This window comes from Octopus bimaculoides, chromosome 6, assembly GCF_001194135.2.
Source record: "Octopus bimaculoides isolate UCB-OBI-ISO-001 chromosome 6, ASM119413v2, whole genome shotgun sequence".
Lineage (NCBI taxonomy): Eukaryota > Metazoa > Mollusca > Cephalopoda > Octopoda > Octopodidae > Octopus > Octopus bimaculoides.
Window position 1 is genome coordinate 7127101 of NC_068986.1, and position 17656 is coordinate 7144756.

Genomic DNA, 17656 nt, shown 5'->3' on the forward strand with positions numbered 1-17656 from the left:
AACAAGAAAAGGCGGAAAAGAATTCTGTTTACATAATCAGTTTGATCAGTCACCTTCCTCTGTCAGTTGAGTAAAGCGTCATCCAAGCTGATGTTTATTGGTAATTAAACTTAATTTGCAACACCTGTGCATATTTATCAGCTTTGTTTTTGTTGGTAATTCTTATCAGCAACTTTTCCTCTGATCATGATTTGAGAAGACATACAGCCGTATGCTAAAGATCAGACATAATCTCTTGTGGGCAAGAAATGTAAAATAAAGTTTATAATAAACAACACAAACACTTTGTAATTTAATAGCTTTCAGTGTGATACCTGTTAAACAGAAATTATTTTTATTTAATGAAAATTTGATAAAATCTAATCATGAGCAAGTGAAATTATGCTAAATACAACTAAATTGGAAACCTTTTCCCCCTAGCTATATCAGAAATTCTGAAAACTTTTGGGTGTGAATTTTACATGAGTAGAAGCTTTTTTTTACCAAATTTTATCCTGAAAATGACCTGCATAAATTATACAGGTGCACAGATTTACATGGGTTTTTATGGTATGCTAGTTAACTCAAAGCAGAGACCCTGACAGGTGCTACTACTTTGGGTCAGAATAGATCTGGGAGCAATAGTGGCTAGGAGATGGTTCCACACTCCACCAAACTCTGGAACCCCTGTACCAGAGTTCCACAACTAGATACAGTTTAAAGCCAAAACCACCTGAGTGCAGATGCAGAAATACCCTTGGTTACTGTCAGGGCATGCAGTAAAACCACTGGGAGTAAGGGATTCCCAGCAGCTGTTAGAACATCCTTCTAGGAGAGGGACATTCTGATGTAAAACCTGCTCTTTCACATGATTATTGGACTTCTAACTTTGGCTCGTTGTTCGATACTAATTATAGAGACTCAGAGAGTGGTACTTATGTTGTACAAGTGTTTAATCTTTATAATCCAGTGATGTAGAAATGCTTCTTTTTATGGTGACCTCATTTGTCATTCCATCTACTGAAAATCCCGTGGTGATGGAGGAGTGGTGACATGTGCAGACCTAACAAGTTATAACTTTTGTTTCTCACTTATGTTTGAAACAAAGCAGGCCTGCAGCAAGACTGAATAGTCATCTGAGAGGTCATGAATGGAAAGTCAGAATTGCTGTTGACAACAAGGAAGCATAGGGAGATGGCAACCACCATATGCATATATGTATGTACATGTCCTGAGTATAACATTAAACTGCATCCGGTGGTGAGGCACCTGTTGGGGAGTTTTGGTGTTGTGGGGAGAATGGAGTCACCCCTTAATTACCATTACTTCCAGTTCTGTTCTGACGTGGAACAGTAGTACCTGCCTGGGTTCCATCTATGGGTTAGAAAGATTTCTTCAAGAAAATTAAGGTTTTTTTTTTCCTGTGACTATTTCTATTCAGCTTATATTCATCTCTTTAAACTGCCTAACACATCTTCTTTTCTGTATTATTATTATTATTATTATTATTGTTATTATTATTATTATTATTATAATTATTATTGTTGTTGTTATGTTTTCAGAGTATAACATTGCTTGTGTTTGATATTTCTCAAACATAGAGCGATTAGGCTGAAGGAGCCTACTCTAAGATTCTTGTGAACTCAACTCCAATATGTTTATGGATTTGAGCACTAAGCAAAGCAAAGTGAAAAGTTCACAATCAGCATATCGAAGGCACAGAGGAGTTCATAGAGAGGGACATACTATCACAAACATGAACCGTTACGATCTTGATTCAGACAGTATTTTGCCACCAGAATTGCGGTAAGTATTGTAAAATGTCAATTTAACATTTCTCATTGTTGGTTTATGAAAATTTTATTGTAATAAAAATTAGTTTATAATGCATTTTCATAAATGTTTTATTGTTTTTATATGTTGAAGAAAATGATTTCAAATAATTGAAAGAGGACACAGATCCAACAGTCCATTGGCTCATTGGAATCTCTACCTAATTCTTAGTCTTCATATCTTGTTACGAGAGAAGATACACTATTATCTTCCCTAGTTCCTTATGAGGGTCTCATTTAACATAGATTAATTAAATGGTCTCTATATAGTGGACTTCTAGTTTATAAAAAAGTTGTAGGTAGTCATAACGTCTGTCCAATTGATAAATGAAATGATTAAATGACAATTAAACATCTTTGTTATGGATATAAGAAATTGTCAGTGTGGTCTAACATAAACTGTTGATATTTCCAACACTGTTCTGACAACCTATTAATTTGGTGTGTGAACTTTATTGAATAAAAGCATTAAAGATATGCATTTCATAAAGAAAAAATGAAATCATCATCATCATCATTTAATGTCCGCTTTCCATGCCAGCATAAGTTGAACGATTTGACTGAGGACTGGTGGACCAGGAGGCGACACCAGGCTCCAATCTGATTTGGCAGAGTTTCTACAGCTGGATGCCCTCCCTAACGCTTGCTTGCTTGCAATGTTACCCAGCCAAACTGGTGCACAATGGGAAAATACTATGAATTAAGTTTCCCTTGAAATGTTAATACGAATGGAATAAAATAAATATAATAAAATCACTGTATGCACATGAAACAATAGAGATCAAAATAACAATGTCATAACATATTTAAGTGCATGCAAACATGGGATGGCAATTGTTGTGCTCTGTTTGGGTGTTTACAAGAAAAGTTATTACTGTTATTTTTTTTTGTTAATAGCTTTGAATTCTAATTTAAAGTTATTTTGAAGCAGTTACCTTCATGAATATGAATGAACTTTTGTTTAGTCATCAGCTTTATGGAACAGGTATTTGTTTTTATAAGAGCTAAAAAGTTAGGGAAAAATAAAAGTGCGACTTTTAAAATTTTGAACAATCTTACATATACTAAAATCTCATGTGTGTCTCATCAGTAATTGCTCTCCCTGTTTTCCAACTATGCTGAGTTTCTGTAGTTTGTGACTTATCATTCAATAATTGACCTTATCAAAAGCCTTTGTTGTCAAGATATATCACATCCAAGTTTGAGTGATTCAGTAATTGTTTCAACACCCAATCATAATGCTGCAAGAGCTGTGTAAGGCAGCTTCTTTCTGAGTAGAATCCATGCTGGGTGTCAGGGAGCTAACCGTTATCTTTGAGGAATGCGATCAGTTTCTTACTGATAAGGCTTTCCATGACTTTGCTGACATGGGAGGTGAGAGAGACAAGTCTATAATTTTTAGTATCTGCTCTGCTACCTCTATTATGGACATATTATGTCTTCCTTTAACATTCTGGGAAGTCTCCCAGTTGTGAGGAAGCTCTGCAAGAGGATCTGTAGTGGTCTTGCTAGAGCTCCTTTGCATTTCTTTAGGAGGATTGCTGGGAATCCATCAGGACCTGTGGCTGAGTTTGAGCTCATTTCATCAATGGCTGATATTAAATTCATTTCTTCTGTTTTGATGTTATCAATAATTGCCATCTCTTTGTGTAAAGCTGTGGTGCTGAAGATCTCACCAGCATATCTACTTGTCTAGTAGATATGTCGCGAGACAGTCAAAACAATAGGACTGGACTGCGATTACTCAGACAACACACAGAAGTTGCACTGATTCCATGAACGATACTGAAATCAACCTCCAATATGGCCATACTAATCTCCATCCTCTCACCAACCAAAAACCTAGAATAGCTTACACTCCTACATTATGGCTGAGTGATTAGCAGTATACAAGTGTATGCAGCTGTATGACATGAAGCTATCTGCACGTCTTGGCCATTTTTGTTACTACATCTGAAGGCATTGCAACTTGTTTTATTTTCTAAAGGAACACTTATTAAAGTTGTAGAGACGAAAGCTGGCTCTTGGTGAAGCATCTTTTAGTTGTTTTACTTAACTTCTGGTTTGGGTCTTTTTTTTTACACCTTCACTATTTCAGCTTTGACTTACAAAACACATCTGCTGCAAGAAACACATTCCCCTTTTCTTTCTTTTTATGTATAACAATATTATTTTCTTTACAGGACTAAACTGTATCGGTTATTTGGACAAATTGAAAGGGAGTTTGAGAAAGTTTATTCTGAAAATGTATCTTGTAAGTATTTTATTTTTCTCACATGTGTTTAGATCATTTGTTTATTTTAATATAAAAAAAGGTGAATAAAATAATTTATTACAATTTCAACATAATTCACCATTAGAATACTTTTTAGGTCGGCCCGAGGCTATAGTAGAAGACACTTGCCCAAGATGCCACGCAGTGGGAATGAACCTGGAACCATGTGGTTGGTAAGCAAGCTACTTACCACACAGCCACTCCTAACAGCAGATATATTATAACTATTTCTAGATACTATATTATGAATGTTTTTGCTGCAAATATAATGGTGGCAATTTGAATATCATTGTCTGCTTCTCCATTGTGGTATAAATTTGATGGAAATTTTAATGAGAATAAACTTCAATTTGAAAAAAGATTGGAAATGAATAAGCCTCAAACACTAATCATAGGAAAAAAAAAAGATGAATGAAAATCTCTTTATGAAAACAGAAGATAACATTTTCTTTTCTTTATTCATGTTTTCATAAAAACATAGAATTATTTAAAATTATGGTTAGGAGAATATACAAACTCAGGGAGGAATCATTTAACTTTGGAAGCCTTGTTCAGTGCAGTCATGTTAACCCTGTTTCTCAAGCACTACTCATATCAAGAAAGCACCTCTAAACATGAAATATCCAGCTTTTAGAGTCCTCATTGTTGCCCCAAATGCTGGGCTTCCCTATCATCAAGGATCTTTCCTGGTAAAATCACATCCTTAGCGTAGCTAAGACTACACCCAAAAGACTATCCTTTCTCTCTAGGACCAGAAGATATTTTAGCCCCTTATAGCTGCTGACGTCTGGGATGCTGCTTTCTATGCATACATTCAGGGCAACATCCAGAGAAGGGTCACTTGGCTGATTGGCACCTCATCACTAATGGACATACTCCTGTCTGCCAGCCTAATTTATGATTGCCTTATATAGTAATTGATCTTAGGATATTGAGTGGGGAAGTAAACCAGGTACATTTTCTCTGAGGAACAACAACAAACTGTGAAATGGTCTAACTCTTCTTTCCATGCATCATGGGGAATAGCCTAATTTGCATATTTATGCACTTTAGAAATTTTAATGCATTATATTACAATCTGCTTTTAGTCATAGTTAGTACATTTTATTTATCTAATCCAAATGCAGTTATGCAATAAGTGCTTCTAACTTTGAAGTCCATTTGTGTGTGTGTGTGTGTGTGTGTGTGTGTGTGTGTGTGTGTGTGTGTTGGTATGGATGTGGCTAAAATGTTTGCTTTGCACCCATATGGTTTTGAGTTCAATCCAATTGCATAGCATCTAGGACAAGTATCTTTTGCTATAGCTCTGAGCTATGAGTGGATTTGGTAGATGGAAACTAAAAGAAGCTTGTCATGTATATCATCATCATCATCATTTCTATTTTCCATGCTGGCATGGGTTTGAAGGTTTGACTGGTACTAGTAAGTCAGCTGCACCAAGCTCTAGTCTGTTTTGGTTTGGTTTCTATGACTGGATGCCCTTCCTAATGCCAACCACTTCACAGAGTGTACTGGGTGTCTTTAATGTACCACTGGCACAGGTGCCTTTAACATGCCACCAGCATGGGTGCCTTTTCTGTGTCACTGGCACTAGCTACAACTACAATACCACTAAGCTTGACATATTTTCTTAAGTGCAGAAATCACCAACAGTCTGAGTCAGTTATCATCTCTGTGTGACTCAACATCCAAAGATCATGCTTCACCACCTCATCCCACATCTTTCTGAGTCTATCTCTACCACAGGTTGCCTCCACATTTAGAGATTGGAACTTCTTCATGCAGCTCTCCTCATCCATATGCATCACATGACCATACCATTTCAGTCTTCTCTCTTGCACACATCTGATGCCTCTTATACCCATTTTTTCTCTTAAGGCATTCACACTGTTGTACATTTACATTAACCTTGCACATCCAATGAAGCATACTAGCTCATATCTCTTTGTCGTAACATCACATACTGATTAAAAGCAATGTCACCATTCTTACAAACACTGGCATTTGTTTGCAGTCCTCTGTGAAAACATGTCCAGCTAGTGTGTTGTTCATGTTTAAAAGGGAAATATTACCTTGTTTGGAAGCAGGAAACAATTGAGGGTTTGGAACAGGAAGAACCTTGACATAGAAAATCTGCTGCAACAAATTTTATCTGAGCCTTGCAAGTGTGAGAAAGTGGATGTTAAAATTATATATATCATCATCATCATCGTTTAACATCCCTTTTCCTTGCTAGCATGGGTGGGACGGTATCACAAGAGCCAGTCAGGCCTAAGCCTGCACCAGACTTCTGTGATTGTTTTGGCAGGTGTTTTACAGATGGATGCCATTCTAACATCAACCATTCAGCAGAGTGGTCTTAGTGTATTTTACATGGCACAAGCACAAGTGAGGTGAGTAGTGTTTTTATATGGCACAAGCACAGGCAAGGTCAGTTTTGGCAAAGTTCTTACAGCTGGATGCCCTTCCAAACACTGACCACTTTACAGTGTGGACTGGGTGCTTTTAATATATATATTAAAACACATGTCTTGTTGTAGAGGAGGTACATGAATAATATCATCATCATCATAAATGATGATGATGATATTAATCATGTACCTCCTCTGCAGCAAGACATGTGTTCCTACCTCTGTCTCTCCATCACACTTGAACCTTTCATCATCTGATACAAGATCACCTCCTTTAGTGTCCCCTCTTTCACAGGATCGTTGCCTTGCAAGTTACTTGGTGACTCTGCCAGTGTTGGTGGCATGCAAAAAGCATCCTTTCACACTGTGAAGTGGTTGGTATTTAGAAGGTCATCCAGCTGTAAAAATCATGCCAAAACTGACTTCACGTGCACTTGTGCCATGTAAAAGCATTCTGTCCAGTTTGTTGGGTAGTTGGTGCTAGGAAGGGAATCCAGCTGTAAAAACCGTGACAAAACAGACACAGAAGTCTCATGCAGGCTCCTGGCTGGCCAGCTCCTGTCAAACCATCTAACCCATGCCAGCATGGAAGGTGGATGTCAAACAGCAACAATGACGATGATGATGATGATGATATATATTGTAATTTTGCTTAGGCAAACTGATACTTCATCTGTTGCTAGAACTCAATATACATATCATCATCATCATTTAATGTCTGTTGTCCATGCTGGCATGGGTTGGATGGTTTGACCAGAGTTGGTAAGCTGAGGGGCTGCACCAGACTCCAGTCTGATTTGGCATGGTTTCTATGGCTGGATGCTCTTCCTAACACCAACCACTCTGAGAGTTTAATAGGTACTTTTATATGTCACCGGCATGGATGCCAATTTCGTGACACCAGTATCTGCTACAACTGTGATTTCACTTGGCTTGATGCATCTTCTTCTCAAGCACGGCATATAGCCAAAGTTTTCATTTTGCAGAGTTGGGAAAACCGTAATAAATGACTTCAATGTTAAATGTTCTCAATGAAATGAGTTCCCAGTTTTTCATATACTTTGTTCCATAATGTTTCTCATTAGTATTCAAAAAGCTTTGTATGAATTATTTTTCTATTTTCCAAGTACAAGAGAAAGTTGAAGCTTTAAATGAACGCCTTGAGTCATATACAAACTGTAGCATTGATAAACCAGCTCCAGATATTACAGATTCATCAGAAATATCTGCCAAACCCAAAAGATGTATGTATTTTATATGAATTTTATTTCTTTTTTGATGTGTATTCTGATTGTACTTAAAACTAATTTCCTGTGGGCCACAACAATATTCATGGAATTATGTTAATGAAAAATTCCTCAGGCCATATTTTTTCTAAATCCCACATTACAATAGACATATCACAGTATTTGTCATTGTGATTGTAGGATAAGGTTTTTTATGTCTGACTTAGGTCAGATATGTGACTTACTAATCAACTTTAAGAGTGATTTGCTTTTTATTGAGGAAAAAAAATTGGAAAATGCTATAAAAGTGATAAAAGTAAGAAGAAAACAAAAGAAACTGAATTTTGTCAATGTTTAATGTAACATCTGCAGAGATTAAAAGCCATCTTATGTTTGACAACTGCCATAAAAAAAAAGTGAGAAATTAAAAATTGAGAAAGAAGTCATACAAAGTAACATTGCAGGTCATAAATTATTGAATTAACCCTTTCGTTATTGTATTTATTTTCAGATGCTCTGTGTTTTTTTCAATTAAGAAAGAATTTAGTAAAATAACGTAGTTATCATTAAGCTAGTGTTAGGAACATAAATTGTGACTAAGGTTTGATGGAAAATTTTTATTCAAAATATCATAATGCATTATAATTATTATTATTAATCTAGATTCTTTATTACACAAAAGATTATCCAATTGTTCTTTCAGTTTGTTGATATTTCCTCTGTATTATACCCCTTCTATTTTTTGAGAGGGTATTGAAGTCCTGTCTTTTGAACCCCATTCTATTGTAGTATTTAGTTCTGTTCTAAATTAGACTGAAACTGTTGGCCCTGTGGGGATCTACTTGGTTCCAGGATTTATATAACTTTCAATGCCAACCCACTAGGTCTTCTGGATATAACTTACACCATAAACTTGATGCCTTTGCTCCAAGGAGTAGAGTCTTTAAGCTACATCATCACCATAATCTTCATCATCATCATCATTTCTATGCTAGCATGGATTGGATGGGTTCTGTAATGTCTCACCATTCACTCTGGTACTTTGTCATCTCACATACAAAGCAATAAAATTTTTTAAAAATCAGAATTTGATGCTTGAGATTAAAGCATCTACTTTGGTTGGTTGAAAGTCAGATAGTTAGTTTAGTGTAATTGTATCACATCTGTCTTGGTTATAAATGTGTGGTTTGAGTTCCACAGGTAACTGTCTGCCCCCTTTTTTTTTTTTAAGCCAATGTGCTATAAGCTTTTGTTTAGTGTTGAATTCCCTTTCAGATATACCTTTAGTAAAGTCTTATTTCTTGAGTAATTTGGAAGCTTTTCTTATTCAGCTGCAAGTCAAATTTCACAGAAGATCAAGTCAACCTATAAAGTATCAACTAGTAAAATAGTCTCCAGTTTTCGGACAGCTCCTACTGCATACAATTTAGTGAGGGAGTATTCTGGGCATCGTGATGGAGTATGGGAAGTCAGTGTGTCAAAAGCTGGGCATCCAGTTTTAGGTACAGCATCTGCAGGTAAGTTAATTGCTTGATTGCTTGTTGCATATAAGTGATTGTTTATTATATTTATAGTTAATCAACATACATCTCTTCAAAGAAATCACTTCTATGCCGTAGCATGTGATAGACTCATTTATTATTTTGATCACCACTAGTTTCCTGGGACTAAGGTTTCATATTATTCTGGTTACATATAAAAAGGTAACATATATATTTCATTAATAATTCACTTCAAATTAATACAATTTGAATTTTTCCAATTATTAGTAATATAACATTATTTCTATTTACTCTGTTTTGACAGGTCTGATCTATGATCCTCATGGGGTGTCTTATTCCTGGCTATGTTCATTTTACTTGATTGAATTTGAAATAGGAACCTTGATATCTAAACTCAGGCTGATAATAATCTTGTTCACTATGTCACTGACATCTATACGTTTAATTTGTAATTTGTTATGGCAAAGAACAATCTTGATCATTGTATCAACTTCTACAAAAGAAATGAATACTCTGAATGACGAATAACCATTATATAAGACTCCTAGCAGTTCCAAAGACTCCTAGCAGTTCCAAAGACTCCTAGCAGTTCCAAAGCACAAAGCAAAGGTCAAACCAAATTCCTCTTTGTCTCTGACCCACTGAAATGTCTGATAGAATTCAGAGAATATGCAATATGCATAACTCAAGGTCTGGGTTCAAATACCACTCTTTTCAGATGTTTCACCAAAGTCTCAGGAACGGCTAGAATATAAATGGAGGATCTATAACATGCCATACTTTTGTAGAAAGTCCTGTAAAGGAGAAATAAAGGAGACTTGTTAAGACTGGAGGGAGGAACATAATGAAAATAGAGACACCTAAGTGAGGAATGACTGAATATATGATGTGGGAAAAAGTGATCAAAGGCTCTAAGGAATATAATTTCCATACTGAAAGATAAATACAGTAAAAACCTATAAAATCAAAAAATAGTCTATATAGCACTCGTTGGAAACAAAATAATATAGCTAGTGCCGATATTAGCTGAGTATGGTTGGCTTTTAGTGAAAAAAAAAATATATTTAAGCAATTTAAAATGTAACCTCAAATGTAATACATGCATCAGTGATATTGAGAATAAGCGTCCATTTGCCATTAGTTTATAGTTAAAGACTCCTTGTCTGAATCGACAATGTAAATATATTTCCAAGGATAAGACACCTGATGTTGACTGAAGATTAAACCAAATGAAATATATTTTAGGTACAAATCTTGAAAAGGTTTCATCTCTAAAGATGTCACTAAGACACTTTATTTCATGTTGCTCCAGTTCACTCAGCTGTAGAAATGAGTTGTGACGTCACTGGTGCCAAGCTGTATCAGCCTTTGCCTAAGTCTAGTATGCATGGGTGACTGCTGGTCTTCCATAAACAACCTTGCCTGGACTTGTGCCTTGGAGGGGAACTTCCTAGGTGCAATCCCACAGCCATTCATTTTTTATGAACAATAACTTATTCCAAACATTTGGACATTTAATTTCTTAAAATTATTTAGGAAAAATTTCACTTTCACTTTTAATTTTTTTTTAAAGCCACAAGGCTGTAATTCTGTTATTTTTATATCCTGGTGTTGGATAAATAATTGAATGAAGCAGGGGGAAAGAAAGTATTCACACAATACACTACGGTTATTGTTACATGAGGTTAAATGCTGCCTGACAACAGCTCACAGCAAACTGCTTCCTTAATCAATTGCTCACCGTTCTTTATTTTATAGCAATGAGTCATTCCACTTATAGTCACTTGGTGGGTGGTCAGAATCCTTCCACAACAGTTATTCTTTGAGTTGGTAGTGCAACCTTGTTAATTTTGGCTACAGTAATTATAAGAAGCTACTCAAAACAAAATCCTATTAAATTCCAGATTATTGCAGATGATGATGACAATGGTAGTGGTACCACCAATGTCTGTTATTCTCATGATTCTCTCCAGCTTTGATGTTTCTCTGGGTTACCTATTTCACATCTCAGCTCCTTCCTGCCGCTTGGAGAAGCAACCCTTTCTTTAATCCATGCATTGTCCTGAGTACGGCCATCAGCTAGGTACTCTCAATAGGTCAGGTAGTTAGGGTTAGGCTTACATATATATATATATATATATATATATATATATATCATCATCATCATCATCATCATCATCATCTTCCATGCTGGCATGGCTTAGATGGTTTCATAGGAGCTGGCTAGGATGAAGACTGCTCCAGGCTGCAGTGTCTGTTTTGGTATGGTTTTTATGGCTGGATACCCTTCCTAACATCGACTGCCACACAGTGGTCTGAGTGCTTTTTATGTAGCACCAGCACTGGTAAGGTCACCAAGTAACTTGCAAGACAAAGATCCTTTGAGAGGGGAGGGAGCATTGGAGATGAAAAGTTAGTGTGGTAGGCAGAAACAGGTGTCTTGATGTAGAGGAGATACATGGTTACCTGGTTGGGGGGTGGGGGTGGAGAGAGAGTGAGAGAGATGGTGAAGTGAAGTGTCAGGACATACTCAAAAGGAACGGGGATCAGAATATAAATGGGATGGTAGAGTAGAGCAAGGAGGGAGAGATGGATGATAGCAAAGTTCCAGGAGATACCCTCAAGGTACGGGTGTCATTATATAAATGGCAGGATATTACTAAAAGTGTGTGAGTGATGAGTAGAGACTTCACATGGATGCAGAGAGGAGTGTGAGGGTTGTGAATGCAGTGCCTGGTGAAACCTGGGTGTATAAAGGGGGTGGGGAACTATGGGATAGCAATGATACAGTGAGCAGGGCAGGGAGGACTGGATTGGGGAATGAGAGGTAAGCATAGAGCATGAAAAGAGGAAATGTGAAGAAGAGAAGAGAAGATCATCATCATCATCGTCATCATCATCGTTTAACGTCCGCTTTCCATGCTAGCATGGGTTGGACGATTCGACTGAGGACTGGTGAAACCGGATGGCAACACCAGGCTCCAATCTAATTTGGCAGAGTTTCTACAGCTGGATGCCCTTCCTAACACCAACCACTCAGAGAGTGTAGTGGGTACTTTTACGTGTCACCCGCATGAAAACGGCCACGCTCGAAATGGTGTCTTTTATGTGCCACCCGCACAAGCCAGTCCAGGGGCACTGGCAACGATCTCACTCGAAAATCCTACGGGAGCCAGTCAGGCGGTACTGGCAACGGCCACGCTCAAAATGGTGCATCTCATGTGCCACCCGCACAAGAGCCAGTCCAGGGGCACTGGCAACGATCTTACTTGGCTTGCCGGGTTTGGTTTTTGAGGTAGGGTGTGGGAAAAGTTTTATTGTTACATGTGGGTGGAACACACAAGGCTTCTAGAATTCAGTTTCACTGAAGTGGGCAGATCTTCTCAAGAACCATTGAAAATGGCAAATTCATTATGAATATTAATCTTACTCATTAATTTAATTACAAATCTTAATGGAAAACATTTGTTATACCCCTGCTTGAAATTTGGTGGCATTGGGTGTGGCAGTACAACCAATTCAGCAACCACCATATGCCACTGATATATGTATGACACCCTTCTTTTCAGTTGCATTGGTTGCTTGGTGCTATTGTAGAAGATACCTGCCCTAGGGGCTATGCAGTGGCACTGAAATTACAACCATATGGTTGCAATGTGAGCTTCTTAATCATATACAAAGTTGTATAATTTACTGGTTTGGCATTTCATAATTTAATTATTCCATATTATTGGAATTAAAACTGTATCAGTTATAGTGGAATTTTTTTAGTCTCAGGATAATTGAGATTTTTGCTCTTGAATGGGTTAACAAAATCTCTGAATCTCACTTCATTTAATGCCTGTTATTTCATTCTGCACACAAATTTATTAACTTATAAAAATAGAAACAGATGTACTTAAAGTGTTTAAAAATTGCATTGTTCAAACTGGTTTTTTTTAATGGTTTTCTCAGTGAAGTTTAAGTTACAATTTATAACATTTATTGCAAAAGCGTTATGTGAATAGTAATTTTTCTAAAATGATTCATATACATTTTTACGAACACCGTTTTGGTTTTTCTCTGTATAATTATATAAAATATAAATATGTAATTATAAGTATCATCCAAGTGGATTGCAATTATAACAGAAAACGAGATGAAGCAATCATAATAGATAGCATTGAAAGAAGACAGACAGTTCAATAAACATGTTCACAAGCTGTTGTAGCTTCTTTGTCTTTCCTTCTTTCTCTTGCTATTGACTGCTGTTCAGATATTATTGACTACCATATTTATATGAGTATTTTATACACCTTTTTGTTGATTTTTAAACTTAAATATTAGGTGTGCACATTATAGACGAGAATTAAATGTGTCAAGTTATCACAATGTTTGTGATGGCATGATGGAAGTTTGTTAGTTGTATCTATTGTCCAAGCAAACTGATGATTCACTGTAACAATGTTACATTTTTCTATAATGAGAATGCATTAAATTTTTAGTACAATTGTTAGACACAAGACCCTTGGAATTACTGCTATCAAACCTGAGTACACAAGGCCAGAATGTAATGATATTACCATTGTCAAAATATTCTTTGAGTTATTTAATGTGAAAATTAATAAAGCAATAAAGATTATATATAGATACTGTCATTATCAAAGTATAAGCTGTAAAAAAAATTAAAAACCCCTATTAGTTAAATAATATAATTATTCTAATGAATATAAAAATCAAAATCAAATGGAAATTGCAGTTGTGATCCCCCGTACCGGTGGCACATAAAAATCACCATCCAAACGTGGCTGATGCCAGCGTTGCCTTGACTGGCTTCCGTGCTGGTAGCACATAAAAAGCAACAACCGATCGTGGTCATTGCCGGCCTCCTCTGGCCCCTGTGCTGGTGGTACATAAAAAGCACCCACTACACTCTCAGAGTGGTTGGCGTTAAGAAGGGCATCCAGCTGTAGAAACACTGCCAGATCAAATTGGAGCCTGATGCAGCCCCCTGGCTTCCCAGACCCTAGTTGAACCGTCCAACCCATGCCAGCATGGAAAACGGACATTAAACGATGATGATGATGATCCATCATATACATGTCTGTTGCATGAACTAAAGTTTTTTTCATAATGAATGTGTTTAGATTTGGCATTATGTCTTTTATTGCCTTCCATACTTATTGGATTTTCTCAGGTTAACCCTCAAGAGTAGACCTTACACTTTTACAGCCTGTACTCGTCAAGTTCAAATGTCACAGTTTTAAGTGGATGTTTCAGCAATTATAATACATCAGACTCAGCACTTCTTTTTCTTATACATCATAATAGAAAAAAACAGATTGTATTATACATGAGCTGTTTTTTCCAGGACTGCTTATATGGTGTGCATTATACATTGGTGCTCTTTATATTTGAATACATATTTTACTGTCTTAGTCTCTCTCTCTTTCTCTCTGCCTCTCATTCAGATATTTATAGCATAACACACATAAAAACAAATTTGACATAACTGAGTTTGTATTGGAACTCATAAATTACAACTGAAATCTTCACGTGTTTTTGGATCCAGACTGGAATGCCAATCATTTTAGAAATGCTGGTTGCAGTTGCATACATTTATCTTTCTCCCACCATACACTTGCATTATTTCTTCATCAACATAGCCATTTGTTTGAGTGCTCTCTGTAATCTTATCATGCATTTTTAATCATTCAAATTTACATAATTTATGTCAAAAGTAATTATGTAAAAATGTGTCAGGTGAATCATGTTTGACCTTGGATAATTCTGAATTCATTCCTCAATCTTCATAACCATTTTAAGATTGGTGAGATTGATGTGATTCGACAATTATGAAGTCAGTGGATGAGGTAAGGGGTAAGGAGAAAATTTGAGAGTGATAATATTCAAAGGACTGGGGGATGGGTAAAAATTTAAATGGAGGTAGGGAATGAGTGATTTAGCAAAATGAAATGGCATGTGAGCAGCCACTGCAAGGAGTATTAGTCCCTATTGAAAGGGGAGGACAAAGAGGCAGTAACTGCAGGTTGCAGTGTATTGATAATTGATTCCATGTTAATCTATAAGGTGATCTTTTTGTTTTGGTGGGGGGTAGCAAGTGAAATGAAGTCTGGGATGTTTGGTAACAAAATTGTGGGAATAGCAGCAGTCTAGTCTAGATCAGACTTGAGATGAACAGGAACTGTTTGGAGCTCGAATATGTTTGGCTTTAAACAGAATGACCAGCATTTTTGGATGTAATTTTTGTTGTGTTGTGGAAAGATTGAGAGATGTACAGAGTTCTTCCTGATTTTAATTGTTTTGTTCATACCAAGTGTGGAGTAGAAGATCTAAGAGAGAAGAGGGATGAAAGCCTTAGATAGGAAGTTTGGTGGTTTGCAGTTCAATGTTTTGTTGATGTCAAGTTGTTTTTGCCTGAATTCTCTCAAAGAGAAGGACTCATTCATGAGTAACATAGAGAAATATATCTCCAGTAGATGCAACTTCATGGACTCTTTCCTTATAGTTATTGAGAACGATGAAGGATTCAGGCTGTTGGGAAATATGGTTTTTAATAATTGTCTCTATCACCTTTGAGATGTTGAGAGTGAAATAAAGTAAGAATTTGTGGAGAAAAGGTGTAGCATCTCTTGATATGGGTTACTCTGCAACATGTTTCCAAAGACTGAGAGAGAAGTAAGTGGAAAGGAAGTAATTAAAAAGTTTGGTGAGGATAGGAACTAGCACTGGAATGATTTGTTTTACTGTAATGGAAGGATCACTGTAAGAACTATTGAAGTAGTCCGGTTGGATATGTGTGAAGTTGGGTGAGACCCTTGGAATCTTTTGCTTACTGAGGAATCAAACTGAGATGCAAGATGCAAGAACTAAGGATACAAGATTTTATGTCAACTGATAGGGTAACCTCCTGTTGTGTCATCTATGGTTGTGGACCATTGTATCTGATGGTAGGTTGCCATTGAGGATCTTACTATGCATAGCGAAGTGTTGTTAGCACATTGTGATATTATATTTCCTTGCTAGAAACCTTGCAACAGTAGGAATATTAAACCGAGCTGTGTGTTGAGAATACCAACCCCACAGTATTTTGTCCAACTTTTTATTAATTCTAGCAGCCATTGTTCTACATACTTATCCTTGTTCACTTCTATTCTTTTAACATACATGCCTATCAAAAAAAACTATTATTTTATCAACCTAACAAAGAAATACACAACATGAATTTAAAATCTTATACATATTCTGTGCTTAGTATTTCTTGAAATAAAATATTTTCCTCTAAGATCACAATTGATATTTCTTGAAAATTATAAGTAATTTTATTATTTTTGATTACTTTTAGATCATACGGCCCGTATTTGGTGCATTGAATCAGGTGTTGCTTTACAGCAGTATATTGGCCATCAAGGTTCAGTTAACTCAATCCGATTCCATCCTAATCAAGATCTAGCCTTAACAGGCTCCGGAGACAGAACTGCGCATATATGGAAAATGCAGTTTACTTTACCGTCCCATTTGGAATTTATGGTTAGTACTATGAAATATCTACTTTTATTTATTTGAAATTAATAGCATACTTCCACCTTTCAGGACTGTTTTAGTTTCATGTGATGTTGAACAAATTTCTTTTGCTGTCATGATTGGTGTGGCTGTGTGGTAAGAAGTTTGTTTTCCAATCACATGGTTCTGGGTTCAGTTCTACTGTATGGCACCTTGGGTGAGTGTCTTCTACTAAAGCCTCAGACTGACCAGAGCCTTATTAGTGGATCTAGTGGACAGAAACTGAAAGCAGCCTGTCATATGGATGTGGGTGTGTATGTATATATATATATATATATATATATATATATATATATATATATATACCGGGGTTGGACAAAATAATAGAAACACCTAGCATCATAATTTTGAAATATCTATAAAACCGTCAAAAGCTTGTTTATTTCTATGTTTTTATTTATTTATTATTAGTGTTGCTCAATATGTTTTGCTAAAATTGCTGTTTCTTTTCAGATATAATCAGAAAAAGGTAATTAAAATTCATTAAAATGACAGATCTATAGGACTTTCAAAGAGGTCAAATTGTTGGTGCTTGTATATAAGGCACTAGCATAAAGAAAACAGCCAAAATCTTTGGTGTATCAAGAAGTACTGTCTCAAAAATTTACTTGCTAAAGAGGGAAAAACCTCCTCGTCAAAACAGAACTCCAGAAAAAAACCAAAACTTTCAGATAGGAACCGTTGGACTCTTACACAAATTGTTAGAAAGGATCACAAAAGTACAGCCCCAAAATTACTGCAGAGCTTAATGACCACCTTGTGAATCCAGTTTCCACAAAAACTGTTCACTGGGAGCTGCACAAAGCCAGATTTCATGGGAGGGCTGCAATCAGAAAACCACTACTTTTAAAAACAAACGTTGCAAAGT

General features: G+C 36.3%; 1 protein-coding gene across 3 annotated transcripts in view; it reads left to right on the forward strand.

Annotated features, from left to right (window-relative positions):
• The window catches only part of LOC106879184 (WD repeat-containing protein 37), a 141523-nt gene that overhangs the window by 11241 nt on the left and 112626 nt on the right, over positions 1-17656 (forward strand). For all 3 annotated transcript variants that reach the window (XM_052968596.1, XM_052968598.1, XM_052968597.1), the window contains exons 2-6: positions 1542-1785; positions 3995-4065; positions 7625-7741; positions 9055-9240; positions 16571-16755. In XM_052968596.1, the coding sequence (XP_052824556.1) occupies positions 1634-1785; positions 3995-4065; positions 7625-7741; positions 9055-9240; positions 16571-16755 (711 nt within the window). In that variant the 5' untranslated portion in view covers positions 1542-1633. The remainder of the gene's footprint in view (positions 1-1541; positions 1786-3994; positions 4066-7624; positions 7742-9054; positions 9241-16570; positions 16756-17656) is intronic.